This window comes from Citrus clementina, unplaced genomic scaffold, assembly GCF_000493195.1.
Source record: "Citrus clementina cultivar Clemenules unplaced genomic scaffold, Citrus_clementina_v1.0 scaffold_4, whole genome shotgun sequence".
Classification (NCBI taxonomy): Eukaryota; Viridiplantae; Streptophyta; class Magnoliopsida; order Sapindales; family Rutaceae; genus Citrus; species Citrus x clementina.
The window spans coordinates 23,807,914-23,826,480 of NW_006262274.1; the positions used below are offsets into that span (position 1 = coordinate 23,807,914).

At 32.2% G+C, this 18,567-nt stretch overlaps 3 protein-coding genes across 6 annotated transcripts; 1 reads left to right on the forward strand and 2 right to left on the reverse strand.

Annotated features, from left to right (window-relative positions):
• Positions 1-3,080: 3,080 nt before the first annotated feature.
• Positions 3,081-6,598, forward strand: LOC18043930 (cullin-3A). The gene is made up of 2 exons (XM_006438608.2): positions 3,081-3,621; positions 4,421-6,598. The coding sequence occupies exons 1-2, from the start codon at positions 3,461-3,463 to the stop codon at positions 6,456-6,458; spliced, it is 2,199 nt and encodes a 732-aa protein (XP_006438671.1). The 5' UTR covers positions 3,081-3,460; the 3' UTR covers positions 6,459-6,598.
• Positions 6,599-7,423: 825 nt separating this feature from the next.
• Positions 7,424-10,859, reverse strand: LOC18043931 (haloacid dehalogenase-like hydrolase domain-containing protein 3). Of its 2 annotated transcripts, none has more exons than XM_024186747.1 (9): positions 10,520-10,859; positions 10,285-10,401; positions 10,003-10,085; positions 9,482-9,565; positions 9,224-9,326; positions 9,074-9,146; positions 8,522-8,595; positions 7,980-8,073; positions 7,424-7,736 (listed from the first exon to the last, which is right to left on the reverse strand). In XM_024186747.1, exons 1-9 carry the CDS (start codon positions 10,638-10,640, stop codon positions 7,673-7,675), a joined length of 813 nt encoding a protein of 270 aa, XP_024042515.1. In that variant the 5' UTR covers positions 10,641-10,859; the 3' UTR covers positions 7,424-7,672. The 2 variants fall into 2 exon arrangements, with proteins under 2 accessions (XP_024042515.1, XP_006438672.1); XM_006438609.2 differs by having other exon boundaries at positions 9,238-9,313; positions 10,520-10,858.
• A 2,213-nt stretch (positions 10,860-13,072) lies between these two features.
• LOC18043932 lies at positions 13,073-17,642 on the reverse strand. 3 transcript variants are annotated; one of them, XM_024185283.1, is made up of 9 exons: positions 17,389-17,642; positions 16,812-17,029; positions 16,635-16,724; positions 15,979-16,334; positions 15,347-15,558; positions 14,978-15,234; positions 14,701-14,879; positions 14,428-14,518; positions 13,073-13,529 (listed from the first exon to the last, which is right to left on the reverse strand). In XM_024185283.1, the coding sequence occupies exons 2-8, from the start codon at positions 16,981-16,983 to the stop codon at positions 14,450-14,452; spliced, it is 1,335 nt and encodes a 444-aa protein (XP_024041051.1). In that variant the 5' UTR covers positions 16,984-17,029; positions 17,389-17,642; the 3' UTR covers positions 13,073-13,529; positions 14,428-14,449. The 3 variants fall into 3 exon arrangements, with proteins under 3 accessions (XP_024041051.1, XP_006438673.1, XP_024041050.1); XM_006438610.2 differs by having other exon boundaries at positions 13,073-13,738; XM_024185282.1 differs by having other exon boundaries at positions 13,073-13,743.
• Between the last annotated feature and the right edge of the window lie 925 nt (positions 17,643-18,567).

Genomic DNA, 18,567 nt, shown 5'->3' on the forward strand with positions numbered 1-18,567 from the left:
TAATTTAATAAGTTTAAATTCAAACAATTTAATGTCAGTAGTTAGATTGAAGGGTGATTTGGTCTTTTGGTAATTTAACAAGTTTAAATTCAAACAAGGGTTAAATTAGTCAATTAACTATATAACTGACAGAACCCGTTAAAATGACAGCCAAACTGACGATTTTGGGTTTGCGGTAAAAGAAGCTGAAATAATTGGTTGTACGACGGAAAATATCAAAAGGTTTGGGGGTACGATGGAATTAACCTCTTTATATATACTTTGTGGGCGCGTAATTTTGACGCGATAAAGCGTGAGAAATAGGCTGAAAATGGGAATTAGACGGACTCACATTAGTGCCTACGCTAAATTTGCAATCATGTAGTAAGGGGAAAGGGCTGAACGGGGATTACAAATCTTATTTTAGCTATTTAGAGTGAATCTGGTAATATTGTATTTTTTAAAATTATTACTATTAATTGTACTGACTAAATAATGAATTGTAAAAATAATCAATTAAATTTTAGTAATATTATTTTTTAAAAGTAGTGTAAATTTTAAAAACAGTGGTATATGTTTAATAAATCTTAATAAAATGATTAAAATGGACATAAGATTGAATAAAATTTATTAACATATTTAAAAACATGTATATATAATATTTATCATGGTGTATATTAATAATTGATAATTAAAAAATAGTTTTTTTATTTTGTTACCTCAATATAGTTGGTATTTGGTAATAATAATCATTTCCCTAAATTAATAATTTTATTTCCTAATTGAATAAGGATAATTTTATAATTTTATAATATACATAAGTATAAATATGGAAATGTATTAAATATAAAACTAATTCTCATTATCAGATTTTGAAAAACTACTCCTTCTTTATTTTTTAAAATCTGCTATAAAATTAGATAATTTTACAAAAAGTGATTTTTAAAAAAAAAATTACTAAACGAGCCGAAGTATAAATAAGGAGTAAAGATGAGCAATAGTAAAGCACCCTACGGATACCTTGAATACACCCCATGCATTGCATAAATTGGCTGTGTTGAGGAATACAAGGGGAAAGGGTACAAGTACAAGCCTTTTTATTTGTTTCTACCACAATTGTTTTGTTTTCAGCTATTTATGCTATGTTTATTTGCTAGAGTGAGAGTGAAAGTGTTGATTCCTTTTACTCAAGTGTATATTTGCTTATTTAAGGAGAGAGAATCCTCACTCCTGGTCCCAGCTACAGTTATTTTTAGAGTGAGAAGTAGGATTCCCACCCTCGCAGAGGAGGTGTAAGTGCAAATTCACTTATATCTCTTCTTTTTTTATCATTTTCTTATTAAATATAATATAATTACATTTATCAAAATAGAATATTGGTACATTTATTAAAAAATAATAATATCATATTTATTTAAATAATATTAAATTTAAAAAATAATAAAATTAATATTTATTTAAATATAATATTAGTATATTTAATTAAGAATAATAATTTATGTAATCTAAGTTAAAATTATTCAAAAATAATATTATAATATTCGTAGACAATTAATAATATTACTATATACTATCTTTATTTGAAAATATAATATTATTATATTTATTTAATTTTAATAGTACTAAAGTTATTCAATATCGATAATTATAATAATAAATAATTTATTCTAATAACATATTAATTCTATGCTATATTATTAATAACAATGTTTCATTTATATCGCTCTCATCAATAAATTTTAATTTACATAATTAAAATTAAAAGCAGTAGAAAATTGTGATTTACATAACTAAGAATATTAATTATTAGTTTATATATGTAAAATTAATATTAAAATAAATAGTTATTTCACAAATATTTTTTTTATTCACTTCGTAATTAAAAATTACATTTGTTAAGTAAGGATAAAATTATAATTTGAAACAATTCACTTATAATCTAAGATAAAATAAATATATAAATTAGATTTTGATTCTTCTTCAACACTCTCATTTTAGTATAAATAAACAACATATTCCCACGGTCACTTCACACTCTCAATCTTAAGATTTTCGTTTCTTGAGATTTTCACTCCAATGTTTTATACATATATCTAAGAGAATTTTTTGCACTTTCGGATATACCCTACTAAAGCCAAAGAAAAAAAAAAATTTGTGGAAAAATTGTAACATAGAAAAAGAGGAGGAGGGGAATGGGCTTCCTTGTACAGGCGCCCAAATTGTTTAACCCGAAACGGCCGACTAGGAATCCAAGGAAGGAGGGGGGGGGGGGGGGGGGGGGGAATAAAAAAAAAGGGTAATTTTAAAAAACTTTCTCCGAGCTTCGAGGCTGTTGTAAGTAGATGGTAAAAATTATTTTATTTATAAAAGATCCCCTACCGTTAGTTAAAATTTTCATTGACTAATTATTGACTTTAAAAAGACAATATTACCCCCAATAATAATTTACGTCAGTTAAAATTTTCTTAAAATCTTAAAAAAAATAAAATTATAAACTTAAAAAAAATTATATTTTATATCAAATAATTAAGATTTGTAATTTTATTACAAACTTTAAAAAATTACATTTTTATATCAAATAATTAAGATTTGTAATTTTATTACAAACTTAAAAAAAAAGTTTACGTCAATTAAAATTTCCTTAAAATCTTAAAAAAATTAAAATTACAAACTTAAAAAAATTATATTTTTATATCAAATAATTAAGATTTGTAATTTTATTACAAACTTTAAAAAATTACATTTTTATATCAAATAATTTAAATTTGTAATTTTATTACAAACTTAAAAAAAATTATTTTAAAATTTGTAATTTTATTTTTTTAAGATTTTAAGGAAATATCAATAACTTGATCATGGTAAAAATAATTTTTTTAATTACTTATGAAATTATAAATATTATGGGTAATATTATCTTTTCAAAGTCAACAGTTAGTCAATAAAAATTTTAACTAATAGTAGGAAGCCTTTTATAAATAAAATAATTTTCATCATCTACTTGCAACAGCCTCAATCCTCAAGAGAGGCTTTTAAAAATTACCCTAAAAAAAAATAAAAAGGAGAAAAAGTTCGAAGTTTCAACAACAGTGTTACGTGTGAAACAAAATGAAAAAGCTTGGTAGTAGTTGTGAACTTCTCTGAAACGGTATCCCAAAACCAAGAAAATGAGCCAAATCTCGCTACCTTACCCAAACCTCTCTACTCGTCTTTGCTAATTTAATTAAGAATTTCATAAATAAAAGAATAGAAAAAACTATCCCTCCAAATCAAATGATTACGTCCCTGTTTTGATATCCTCTTTTTTAATCTCGGCTCGCTCCGCTCCCTTCCCTTGTCCGTTTTCGAACCCTAGCCCCACTCTCTTAATCTTCAGTTATCTCCGTCTGATTCTGATCTTTCTGTATTACCGTCAGATTAAGAATTAAAAAGAAAGAAAGAATATTATCTTCAGATTCTTGGATCATAATTTTTATTTAGAAATATGAGTAATCAGAAGAAGAGGAACTTTCAAATTGAGGCTTTCAAGCATCGAGTCGTAGTGGATCCGAAATACGCAGAGAAGACGTGGAAGATTCTGGAGCATGCGATTCACGAGATTTATAATCACAATGCTAGTGGCCTCAGTTTTGAAGAGCTTTACAGGTTTTGTTATCTGCTGCTTTACTATTTTACACAACTCTCTGTTTCTTTTTTTTCTTTTCAAGTTTGATCACTTTTCTTAATGCTATTCTTCATTTCGGCTGCTTGATTGGAATTATTTTTATTTTACACACATATATATATTTTGCGGCTTTATGTATGTTCATTGTTTCAGACGGACATACGCTAGACTAGTTAGTGTACAGACTTGTTAAGGAGGTGTTATCAATTCTTTTGTAGTAAGTAATTTGATGATTTGCTGCAAATTTAGTATTGATTGTTGATCAGATAGTTTAGCATTCTATAGTGTTTTCTTGAAACTGTTAGTATGGAGTACTGGCGGTGTGGTAAATTCGTTCTAGCAAGATTTGTTATGTGCTTATGATTGTTATAGTAAAATGTTGTGCTGCCGCATATTGAGTGCCCCTGACTCGTTCCCACCGGATCAGGAGTTTTTCGAATAAATGTAAAATAGCGGCCAACATCATTGTGGTGTAAAATCTGACCGAATTCATTTCTGAGAGATGTTCTTGCTGTCTCTCATTTGTTCTTTTCTTTAATTATATTCTTCTGGTAGATTGGCTGTATGAGTCATGCTAGAAGTAGTTCTTGGGTGCCGTATGTTTAAGAGTTAATCTGCTTGAATTGTTTGTTAGCTTTTAAGGTCAAGTTTGGTCGGGGTTATGCTCAATGATCCTATGCGTGATTGGCATATTCTAATTCTGTGTCTGCCTGCATTCCGTGCTTCTTCTATCTTAATTCAAGAGCTCCTGTTTACGTTATGTTTTTTGCTTTAATTCAGAAATGCCTACAATATGGTGCTGCACAAATTTGGTGAAAAGTTGTACTCCGGACTTGTTTCGACCATGACTTTGCATCTGAAGGAAATATCAAAATCGATTGAAGCTGCTCAGGGAGGTTCGTTTCTGGAAGAGCTGAACAGGAAATGGAATGACCATAATAAGGCATTGCAAATGATCCGAGACATATTGATGTACATGGACAGGACTTATATTCCAAGTACGCATAAAACCCCTGTTCATGAGCTTGGACTGAATCTGTGGAGGGATAACATTGTGCGCTCCAACAAAATTCAGACGAGACTTTTGAATACACTTCTTGAACTTGTTCACAGAGAAAGGACTGGTGAAGTTATAAATAGGGGGTTGATGAGGAATATAATTAAGATGCTAATGGATTTAGGTCCCTCTGTTTACCAAGAAGATTTTGAGAAACCATTTCTTGAGGTGTCTGCCGAGTTTTATAAGGTTGAATCTCAGAAGTTTATCGAGTGTTGTGACTGTGGGGAATATCTGAAGAAAGCAGAGAGACGTCTAAATGAAGAAATGGAGAGAGTGACCCACTACTTGGATGCCAAGAGTGAAGCCAAGATTACTAATGTGGTGGAGAAAGAGATGATTGCAAACCACATGCCAAGACTAGTTCACATGGATAATTCAGGTTTGGTAAATATGCTCCTGGATGATAAATATGAAGATTTGGGAAGAATGTACAACTTATTCCGTAGGGTTCCCAGTGGTCTCTTAACAATACGAGAAGTCATGACATCTCATCTTAGGGAGACTGGTAAGCAGCTAGTTACTGATCCAGAAAGATTGAAGGATCCGGTTGAATTTGTGCAGCGGCTGTTGGATGAAAAGGACAAATACGATAATATTATTAGTTCAGCGTTCAACAATGATAAGACATTCCAGAATGCTTTAAATTCCTCTTTTGAATATTTCATTAATTTGAATCCGCGTTCACCAGAGTTCATATCATTGTTTGTGGATGATAAACTTCGCAAAGGTCTGAAAGGAGTTAGCGAGGAGGATGTGGAGACTATTCTAGACAAAGTAATGATGCTGTTCCGCTACTTGCAGGAGAAAGATGTATTTGAAAAGTACTACAAGCAACATTTAGCTAAGCGGCTTTTGTCAGGAAAAACTGTCTCTGATGATGCAGAGAGAAGTCTCATAGTCAAGCTGAAGACTGAATGTGGTTACCAATTTACTTCAAAATTAGAAGGCATGTTTACAGACATGAAGACCTCCCAAGATACAATGCACGAATTTTATGCAAGCCATCCTGAGCTAGGGGACAGCCGCACACTGGTTGTCCAGGTTTTGACAACTGGATCTTGGCCCACCCAGCCTAGTGTTACTTGCAACCTGCCAGCCGAAATGTCAGCTCTGTGTGAGAAATTTAGATCATACTACCTTGGAACTCATACTGGTCGGAGATTGTCCTGGCAAACCAACATGGGCTCAGCAGATATAAAGGCAACCTTTGGTAAAGGTCAGAAGCATGAGCTGAATGTCTCCACATACCAAATGTGTGTTCTCATGCTGTTTAACAACGCTGATCGGCTTAGCTACCGGGAAATAGAGCAGGCAACAGAGATTCCTGCTTCAGACTTGAAAAGGTGCCTGCAATCTCTGGCTTGTGTGAGGGGGAAGAATGTTCTTCGGAAAGAACCCATGAGTAAAGACATTGGTGAAGATGATGCATTCTTTGTCAATGACAAGTTCACGAGCAAATTCTATAAGGTAAAGATAGGAACTGTGGTTGCACAAAAGGAGTCAGAACCAGAGAAACAGGAAACTCGGCAAAGAGTGGAGGAGGACAGGAAGCCTCAGATTGAAGCTGCCATCGTTAGAATCATGAAATCAAGGAGAGTACTCGATCATAACAACATAATTGCTGAGGTCACAAAGCAGTTGCAGTCACGGTTTCTGGCAAACCCCACGGAGATTAAAAAACGGATTGAGTCCCTCATTGAAAGGGATTTCTTGGAGAGGGATAATGTAGACAGAAAATTGTATCGGTATCTTGCCTAAAGATTGGCATGAGAAGATTACTTGTTTCTTGAGGAAAGTTTAGCACAAACAATTCAATTTGTACGTTAGTTGGTAAGTCGAAAATTGTTTTACAAATTCTGCAATCTCAGTTTGGTTTCAATGATACCCGTTATTTTCCAGTTTCCCCTCTTTTGTTACAATTGTTTTACCAGGTTTTAGTTGCATACGTACTAAGTCTGCCATCAAATTGATCCATTTTGCTCTCCGTAAATAATTCTGAGAAAATCATGAGTTCTTAATGATATATAGAATGTTCCAAAGAAATATTTTTTTAGATAATTCCAAAGGCATGACAACGGGAAGTTTGATGAATTGTGACTCTTAAGCACTACAGAGAATATGGAGATGTCTTCACCATTTAGTAGCTTCTTGCTTAATCAGCGTGTATAAGGGAAGACGGCATCGTGATCAGATGGTGGTTATCCACAATAAACACAATTTACAATAATTTCACTCCGATGTTTGTGAGAGTCCCAAGGACTTGAAACGCAGGCCTCTCTAAGGTTGTTTCCTTGGGACGCTACATGATGATCGTTTATTATAATGGCATCTAACTGACAAACAATGCCACTAGCCTTTGGCCGATGTGGTTGGGGTGCGGGTTCAAACTCCCCACAAAAGTATTGTGAAGGAAAAAATATTTATAAATTATTCTCTCTTACAAAATGCGAGTAGAACAGAAACATCTCTCGTCTGGACATGTACTTCATTGAATTTAATGTAATAATTAATATAAATCTTAATTATATATATTTAATTGTAAATATCAATATAATATTTGCTATAATAGCAGTGTAAATATCTACACAATACATTAATCTGTTGTGTAATGTAAGTCCAAATTATATATATTTGATTGTAAATATAAGTGTAATGTCTGTTATAATAGCAGTTGCAAATATTTGTGCAATACAGTAATCTGATGTGTAATTAATATTAGAAAAAAAGACAAACAATGTTATATATAGCATGCTCCTTTAGAGTAGTAATACAACTACATAAGCACTTGCAAATAAAGAGCCACGATCACCATTATTACAACGTAGTCAATTGTTTCAAAAAGGTTTTGAGAATATACAAGCAACTATTGAGATCAAATGCATATTCTACCTAAATACACCGAACCAAAAAGATTGAACCTGAAATCGCAACAAAGAATGTCTCAAGCATTATTCTTAATTTATTGGGATCCATTATTCTGTGATAAGGATGCGGTTTTGGACGTCTGAGAATGTCTTCACATCTATTCCCCACAACCTGCTTATTCACATCAATAGTCAGTATGGAGCACAAGATATCAAATTTAGACAATAACACCTATTCTCATCTTTCTTAAACATCATGTCATTGTCGGCTTAAATCCTAGGAAGAAAATGATGCAGTGCCTGATGATGTTTAAAAGTAATGATTATGTATACATCTCGAAACAAAGACAGTAAATGCATCCAGCAAAACATATCCACCTAATGAGGTGTTTGTATAAGTCTGCAAGGTACTGACCAGCAATCAATCCCAAGGGAATTAGCCCCCTGCTTGTCTGCTTTTTCATCATCTCCAATATGTATAGTCCTGCTAGCCTCTACGCTCATTTGATCTAAAAAATGCACAGAGTTTTCTCAATAAGGTTGTTTCAGCATTATTGCCAGACATGTATCTTAGGCATTGAAACAAACTATGGGCCAATAAAGAAATCATGTGCAGGACAATTTTAACTTTCAAACATCATCATAAGCCCCCACCATGAAAAGGGGTGATGGCATAACGCTGCAAGAAAGCTGAAAGCCATGCTCAGATGTTCCTTCTCCATGCAATTAAACAAGACTAAAAGACAGCAAAATAGGCAGTCACATCATAATCATGAAAGTAGATTTTGAATGCTGGATCCCATACTATTAGCTATGATGATCAGTGATTTACTCTTAACATTTCTTCCAGATCATCAATCTGATCCTCTGGAAGTTATTTTTATTCCAAAAAAGAGAAAAGAAAAAAGTAACATGAAAAAACAAACAAACTTTTGGAATTGGTATTACAACACAAACCTAAAGCAGCTTTAAATATCCTTGGATCCGGTTTTTCACATCCTACCTCTGAAGATATAACCACAGCATCAAATCTGAAAGAAAACCAAGGAAAAAAGCCTTCAATTAAAGACAAAATTGCATGTTTGGCTTCTCTTGCTTAGGTGAGCAGAGAAATCACATATTGTATAGTGAAAGTCCAACAGCAAAGAAAGTGCCTCTATGGTCATATGCTGCCTCAATTAGAGGGGGGGTTAAATGATGGAAGTCAGAAACAATACTTCAAAATTTCTTTTATGAGCATTATATACTTATTAACATCACAAGAAAAGAACCAATTAGCTCCACAAAGAAAGTGATAAAACCTCAGACTCCAAATTAGAGGATTGTAATTTTTCACCAGACAGCACAATGAACGCTGCATACTGTGCCCACAAAGATGTAGGAACAAAGTTACACAGATTAATGCTCTGAAGTACAAGCTTCCTCTGATGAATATCCCATGCATGAAAAACAATAGCCCAATACTTGAAAGTGAGTGACAGAAAACTGGAAAGAAGATCCGATGCTTACAGATCTATAACATTGAGGTCTTTCAATAGCTTCCTTAGTCGGGTATCAAAATTGGATACAACAGCCACTTTAACTACTCAGAAATAATGAAAGAAAAGTCAGAGTGATGTGTTTGAAAATCATTTGCAGTGAGAAAATAAAGAAGAATACTTGATTCATATGACCTCCAGCATCCTTGAGAAGTAAAATCGATTGGTAAGCTCCATGTGGAAGATGCCACACTTCTCCCTTTGCATAATACTGAATAAAGCAGCTAATGGTAGATTACTTCAACTCTGAATTAAATTTTTTATAGTCTCAGCAGTTTCAGAAATTACTACCAGTTTCAAGTAGTCCTGAACATTCTTTCACTTACAAAGATAATTTAGGAATGAGAAAAGTAAGAACATAAGTCTCATAAAAACTCACCTCGTAGACTTCTTCAAAATAATCATCATTGGTGCAACCAGTGGCTTCAGAAACAACAAGTCTCCAAAATGGTCTTCCATCTCCCTATCAACAAGAGAAAAGATGAAAACATTATATAGGCTTTCGCTTCAGTCAAAACTTCTGATGCACAACAGAAGGGATAGTCTGGGAAAAATTGGTGAAGATAAGCCTACTCATGATGAGAAAACAATAAATATTCCAGTGGCAGCAGCAGAGCAGCAAATATATATATATATATTGCACTTGGAGATCAAAGTAGTTTAATTTTGTAAATTGTATTAATATTATTCTAAAAACTCCACAAATCATAACCACAAAGCACAATCACAAACCAGATAACCTCACACAAATTCTAGAGCATATTGATAAACATAAGTAAAGAATCAAAACTTCGCTTAGGGAAAATCAAAAATCAACATAGTAACACAAATAAAAAGTAAAAAGTAAAAAAATAGAAATTAAAGAAGGAATGAACACCAAAAGAAAGAAATACAGTTGACCTCATAACGGAGCTTCTCAGGCCATGGAGCAGCAAAAGCTTTCCTAAATCCTTTCTTTATATCAGCTGAATCCACATTCAAACCTGAAAAAGGGCAAAAGTTTTACCACATTAAACCAAACACCAACAGCAAAACCATAAATTAAATCATACAAAGACAAATAAAGCTTGGAATCAGTAACTATCAAAAGTCATGTAACGAACAGAATACCCTTTTTTTTTTTTTAATTCTAACCCTATTGTTAAGCTTCGCAAGTATAAGCTCTTGAGATCTTAAACTAACCGTATTTTCTGGCAATGGAGGCATAAGTCTCTTCAACAGGCTCTGCCAACTGCAAAAGGGTCCCACCAGCATCCAACAACAATGCATCATACGCTTTTTTAACAGACTTTCCCACTCCTATTATAAATAGGGGGCAAAAAAAGAGTCATTTTTGGGTCACATATAGAAAGAACCAATGCGAATTTTAGTTAATGAGTATAGTGATCGCAATTTGCTCGAGAGGAGACTGACTAACCAGAGTGAAGAGGCATGGAAGAGCAACGAAGTGTGTTTGAAATATTGAAACGGAGAGGTTTCATCTTCAGGGCTTTGAGAAGAGAATTTCCGCGACAGCATTTGCTGAGACAAGCTTCCATTTTTCTGAGCAAAAAAAAATCTTTCCACAAGAAGTCAGTTCTATGCGATGCTGTGATCGTGAATTTCTCTTCAATTCGGTATTTATTTTTTAAGAGTTTTTCTCTCACTGTCTACGAGAGCGCAAAATGACAGATTTTCGTTTCTCCCTCTCGATTGTTGAGGAATTTAGAGCAAAAGAAAAACGAAGCTTGTTTACTTTTAAACGAGGGGAAAAAAAGAAAAAAAAAATTGTTTTGTCACGATAAAAAGGGTGCTAATGTAGTGCAATTTAATTGTGTTTTGAACACTTCAAGTCCTCAGTAAATAAAAGGGCATATATTTTTAAATTGCTCCGTTATAAACAATACTTTTAAATTATATCATTCATCTATCTTAAATTTATAATTTATATTATTCATTTACTTAATCGTTAGATTCATAAAAAATTAACGTAGTAAAATTATTAGCCATATACCTTCTTAAGTTTATCCTATTATTAAAAATATTAAAAAAAATTAACTTATTTAATTTTCTAACCTAAACTTGTAAATTATATCAACCGCCCAGGCGCCCACCGAAACATTAATACCGTTTAGAATATTTAATAGAATTTAAGTAAAATAGTCATTTTATCCTTAAATTCAATGATTTTTTTTTTTACTTTGAAACATATATAATAGAAATAAAATAAAATTTACCTTTTTCTAATATGAAATCGTATTTAAGATTGGACTGATTATGTGTTTATGAATTAAGATTTAAGAAGTTCATGGAATTACTGTGATTGTGCGGGGGAAAATGAATAGAGTTTTAAGTGTATCTAATTGAATATTGATTATAAAAATAGTCTTTATTTTATATTTTAAACTGTTATTTTATTTTTTTATTTAGCATATTAAATGTCAAAATTACCCTTATAACATCATTAATTATAAACAACAATTAATATTTTGGTTGATGATTGATATAAATCACAAACTTATGGGAAAAAATATAACAAATTTAAACTTTTATAATATTTTTTATAACATGGTAAATTTAAAGTGGATGGCTAATAATTTCACTTTTATTTAGTTTGCCTGTTAAATGTCTAAATTACTCTTGTGACGTCGTTACTTCATAATGAAAGTTAATGATTTAGTGGATGAATGATATAGATTATAAGTACAATGAATGATATAATTTGAAAGTATTATAATATTTTAGCAAATACTAAGTTACATTTAATGTAACTTACACTACTCGCACACATTATGTGGGCCCCACGCTGATGTTACTGTTCATGTGAGTGGTGTAAGTTACAACTGAATGTAACGTAGAGGCTCCCTAATATTTTTTATGATAGGACAATTTAAAGGTATGTGGCTAATAACTTTTTTAAATAATAAAATAAAAATAAAAATTAGCTTTTTTTTTTCTAATTATGAAATTGAATTTAAGGATCAGATTGATTGTGTGTTTATGAACTAGTGTTTAGATAATTTATGGATTTACAGGGAAAAAAATAGATTTTGAAGTGTATTTAATTGAATATTGGTTATAAAAAATAAATTGTCATTTTACATTTTAAAATGTTCTTTTTTATATTTAACATATTAAATGTCTAAATTATCATTTTGACGTCATTAATTAAAAACGGCCATTAATATTTTTGATAGATGGTTGATATAAATTACAAATGTAGAGTTGAAAATTAAACAAATTCAAATTTTATAGTATTTTTTATAATATGGTAAACTTAAAGTGGGTAGCTGATAATTTTTTTATTTTTTATTTAGCATGATAAATGTCAATATTACCCAGTGATGTCGTTTTAAAAAAACTTCAAATTGTAAATTTAAGATAAATAAATGATACACTTAAAAGTATTGTAATATTTTTAACTACAGGACCAATTAAGAATATATGGCTGATAATTTCCCCCGGATAAATGCATTAAATGCTAAATGTGAAATTGCAAAGCAGTTAGTTCGTATTCCAGGATTCTCACGAACAACTTCTGTTGTGAGCTGTGCTACGAGTATAAAAGTTCGAAACTGAGACCATAAGAAATCAGATAGAAAGATGAATCAATGTCAATCAATTTACATTACTTATCTCCGCTGCCAAAAGTTTAACATTACCTAATAGTGAAAAATATAAAATTTACATCAATAAAACAATTGTCAAATGCACGTTCCTGGTCATTAAGTATTCTTTCTTAGCACTTTTGTATGATTGTGAAATTATCAGATTAAGCAATTACAAAGTACAAAATGAGCTGCTTTCAGATTGTTTAGCAAAATAATAATAATAATAATCGGAGATCTTTTTTTTTTATATAAAAAAAAAGAAATTATTAATCAGAATCATCCGTCAATTGATAAGCTCTTTGTAGTAGCATGTATCCTAATAACAAGATTTGACTGCTCTCAAACAGATAACAAGAGGGTAGAAAATGAAAGAATCGGGATTGTTCAGTCCTCCAAAAGTTATAAGCCAAAAGGATTGCCCATTATATCCCAATGTAATCCCAAGAAACAATAATTAAAATCAAAGAAAATGAACATATACACTTTTGTTACGAGGAGGAAGTAATCTGGATGCCACTAGCGTGGTCTACCTTTGCAGTCTTGTTGACAAATCAACTGGCCACCCAACAATTATAACTTAAACAAATTTAACTTTTGCTCTGCCCTTCTGGCTGCCTTGACTCAGGGCAATTAATAATCCCTCCTGTTTCTTTCTTCGATCATATAGTGCCAATAACATCATTTTGTAGGGTCAACTACTTACATCTTTGTAGTGAAGTTACTGACTAACAAAGCCTTCGGCTATTTGTTTGCAGCAGCTATGCAATACATCTAATAGAGAAACTGACCCAGGCTTCATTTATTTCAAGCTCATGTAGATTCTCTGTGTAGCCAGTTCTGTCAGAAACTTCAAAGACTCAGCAGATAAAAATTGTATTGCTTTTAGAATTATTATGGTTAAACAAATCAGTAATCCCTTAAATATTCATTTCACTCCATGCTCTCACTTATCAACTGAATATCTGAGAAATCATTGATCTGGTTCATTTCAAACCACACAGGTGGAATAGTCAGTCATGGCATCTGGATCCTGAACAAAAACTTTGCTGCACTTTAGAGACAGGTGGTTAGTGAGTGATGAAATGCATAACTCCAATTAGAGAAAACAAAAACAAAAATTGTTTCATTGTGAGGCGGCTAAAGTCAGTATAATAGGTTAGTCAATACCATTTGCATCATTATTCTTCTCCCACTTTTGCACAATCAAAAATCCGTTATTACACCTTCACTAAAATAACGAAGACCGTAATCAAAGCTCTGCAAACATTTGATCCCTTCCTTACTAAAGAATGAAAAAATGCTCCTAAGAGTAGTATTCCAGGTCCAATCTTTTACCATTAAACCATCAGGATTCATTGATTTGGGCAAGGTAACCATCTTTCTGCCAACTGCCTTTAGTTTCCATGGTCTAACACGCAATTATTCCAGGTCCACTTGGAACTTAAACCTAAGAGTAGTATTCATTCTCCTTTGGCAGTAAAGTTACAGCAATAAAGTGTGGAGTTGAATTCTATAAAAAAGTCCATGTTTGCTATGGAAGAATGTTTAAACAGAATTTCAAAAGTCAAAGTGACAACGTAATGCTTTCACGCATACTGAAAGTAGGATTTTATCCCAAAAGAAAAAAAGAAAGAAAGAAAGAAGGATAGAGACGCATCAGGACTCAGGAGTATATCAGGTTCAGTAAGAGAAAAGCACAATTTAAAAAGAAAAAGAAAAAGACTGGTTGACATACTTGAGTTGATTCATTCAATCGACTAAGTAGTAGATGGAGATGACAGTAGCCGATGCTTTAGCGTCTTTGCCGTTGCTCTACGCTCACAATCCTGTATAGAAGTAACAAAAGAAAAAAGAAAATGACTAAGATTTTGTTACTTGTTTAGCGCCAAAGGGTGATATTTGTTTTTTAAAGTGTTTGATGTGTAACAGTAAAAGTTAACGATGTCCTCCTACAGAACTACCTCAAAACTCATAAAACAATAACAAACTTTTTTTATATGTACGTCACCTTAAACATATTTAGGTGAAAGGGTTTATCTGGATTCATTCTCCTCAACTTCAAGTAAGTATATGCGAAGCTTAGTTGGTCACGAGAAGTAAACCGATCAACCTCATTAAACCAGAGACATGAAAATAAATTTGACATTGGTGTATGGGCACGAATAATAAAAGAACCTTCAGGAACATCTGCAAAGCAGGTTGATTCAGAAGATTAGCATCTGACTTTCATAGGAAATGAGATAAAATCAAATGCATCCAAACAGAGAAAAGACACCAAGACGTACAACTTGGAAGAGGAGTATTAGGATCTTCCGGGTCAAACACGGTTAGGCCATCAGACTGGTAAACTGCAAATTGTTCGTCGATAGCCGTGTGATTGTACTTGTTTAGACGCTTATTCCGAAGTACCTCCTCCCAGACACAGTGACGTTCATAATGATTTGAAATGGCATACTCTGATCTTGTTCTCCACAAAAAGTACTCAATGATCAGCATTGGATCAGCAATAAGTCGCAACTTACTATCGAGCCAAATTGAATACCTAAGAAATAATTAATTCTTAAATATTAGAAAAATGTTTAGCCAAAGACTGATCAAAACAAGATGAATGAAAAATGAAAACAAGGCATATGTACCAGATAACCAAATCTTACCTGGAAGAAGGGAAGAGACGATGTGCCAAAAACTTGGGCACTTTTCCAGTTTTTCGCATGTCCTTGTATGGTAAGTTCCTAACAACAACAATTCTCCACAAACCCATATATCCTCGATCATTAGGAATATTTCCATCTGAAGACAATGTTGATAGTGTTTGCTTATCCACAAACATAACAAAACAAACATTTTTCTTGGAATATTCACTGATCTGACACAAATAAAAATTGTTTGTGAGATTAGCAAGCAGGGGAAAAAAGAGTAAAAAAATTATGTAGCATTATATATTGAAAGGAGAGAAGCCATTTGTAATACTCTAAAACCAATAACTAACAGTACAGAAGTTGATAGTCAATTGTTTTCCAACATATTATTCCATTCTCATTTATATTTATTCGATGGAATACCTAAGATTCTTTAGCATTGCATTTATGAGAACAGGCGGGAACAGAGGAAGCAGGGCGGTAAGAAGACCGATCACTTCAAGGTTACTTTTGCATATCAGTAGAAAGTTTATCGGACAATGGGCATTTTAATTGAATGGTTTTCAATATCCGAAATACTCCTGTAAATAGTAGCTTTCTTGCTAATCCCTAATGTAATGCAAAGAATATTGCTATTTTTTATTTACCATTCTGCGATCGGGCCGCCTCAGATAATCAGTGCTCCCAAAGATGCACGAAGAAACCACAATCACACAGGTATTCATGTATGCTTTATCGTTTTCATCCAAATCGAAAAGAGTGCTTGATAGTCCAGGCGGTCCTTTGACAAAACCACAATGAAGAGTTTGATTGGCTGCATAGAAGGACTTCTCTCTTTCCTGAATGGTTTGATGTCCTCCAAATCTAGGTTCAAAATTGTTGCTTCTGAAAGGTTTGTCTTCTTTTTCAATGTAGTCTAGCGAAAATTGAGTGAAATTTGTAAAATCCTTAGGCTCTACAAGACCATTAACTGAATCCAGAAGCCGAATTTCACAAGGATGGTCTGCAAGATTAGAGGAGAAAAAATGCAGAAAAGTGGGATCAAACAATCATAAAAGATTAAGAATTTCACTACCACAAAGAATATCAGTCAGAAAAAGTCAAGATCTAAAACCATTTCAATCATTTTATTGGAAATTAACGCAGCTTAATCCAACAAGGTGCAATAGTATTCCCCTAGTCCAGTAGTATCTAACTGTTTGAATCGAATAATGAGAACCAAGATAGGCTCCAATTTCCAGCAATTCCAGGAACACAAAAATAACCAAAATCTTAGAGCTAACAACAAGCAAACTACTCTTACACTGCTTCCGGTGCTTGGATGGTTGTTTTACAACTATAGGAGTTCCGTGGTGTACTTCTCGCAACAATAGCACTCTACTATCCAGATCACCTGCAGTGATATGTAGCAATTATTTGTAATTTTGAATCACATTAACATGGGCTTTTTCTTTATACAAATTGGAGTCTCTAATCTCACCATGAGAGAAGATATTCACGCCAAATGTAGCAAAATATGTCAAAAACAGTGCGGCGAGCAAAAACACCCACTGCAAAAATCTCAGTTTACAAAATCCACCAAATCTCTTTCCTCGAGACACAGCTCGATAACTGTTAGGGAACAATTCAGTACTATGCTTCAAGAAAGTCATTGTGGCATAATTTGTAATCTCCAATTATGATACTAAACCAGCTCATCTGCATCAGAATTAATAAACATGAACCAAAAAAAAAAAAAAAGCAAAAATCATACCGATAATTAGTTTATTGAAGTTCATGAAGAGAGATCAGTAATTGCAATACGGAATTAAGTGTTTCTAATGACAGTATCAGTGACAAGTTTTGCTGGAAACAATTGTTTAAGATTTTCAAACACTTCCAAAATCTTGAGTAATAATAATTCGTAATGTAAGTAACTGTGCTTCACTTCACAGATCATAGAACAAAAATAATTAAGTTAATAAACAAATAAAACGCCAGTGCATTCACATTCATAGCACAAAAATAACGTGCTAGTTCAAACTTCAACATTTTAAAAAAGAATAATATTAACTTACAGGCGAAGCTCGAACCAGAGTTGTTCGGGACTCGGAAGTAATTAGGGGCTTTAAGAAGTTGAGATTTGAGAATCGGAAATTTCAAGTTCAAGATCTCGCCAGAAAAATTGTCGCGGGAACTTGACAAATTGATTCCGTCCGTGTCTTATTATGTATAAAGCAAAGGACCAGTTGTGTAATTTACAAAAGTTCTGATATTCACAATCCAAATCTACTGCGATGAGGTATATCATGCACAGACAAATCATCCAATTTCCAATAATATCTTCTCAATAATTTTGCTTTATTTAATGAATTTTCTTTTCAATGGTAAATATGATTTGTCCATTTTAAATAAATTATTTGTTTATTAGACAAATGGATTGAATAATAACAATAATTTTATTTTAATTATTTAATGAGGTTTTATTAGGAAAGGTTTAAAAGGATTTTAGCGGACTGCTATTACCACAACTCTTGGGCCAATACGATACATATTGATAAAAGCGGACCAAGATTAAAGTGGGCCGTTTGGGCGACTGATTCACTCTCTCTTTCTCCATTTGCACCTCTCTATTGCATTATTTTTATTCATACGATAAATAGCAGTTTTTGCCTTTTTCCTCTTTAATGTTCAACATGACTAATAATTACCCATTACTTAAAATATAATTACAATTATACCACAGCTTCATTCTTTTTTCCCTTAAGGTGCAGCACTCATCCAAATTTAATTATTTATTGAAAGGAAACAAATTTAAATTTAAATCAATCTCTAATTTCAAGAAATTGTAGTCCTTAAAAAATGGAAAATATAATTAACAATAGAAATACTAACTAGGATCCCAATAATTGAGTCATAAACGTTGTAACTTTTGTCTACGAGATGATTAACTACTAATTTTGTTAATTATCAAATTCATAATTCAATAGATAAATAACACATAATAGTTGGGACTTAATTATTGAGGTCCCAATGATTATTGAATTAAAAAATGTAACTAACAATACTATATATATAATTTTTTAATTAAAAATATTTTCAAGTTAACAAAGTGAGGATACCACTATTAAATTAAAAAAACACATGTTTCAATATACTAACAAATGAGAAAAGTCTCCAATACATTGAAATATGTATTTTTTTTTTATATTTTTCTGACATTCTCATTTTTTTTTAAAGTGAGGATTCCTAATTAA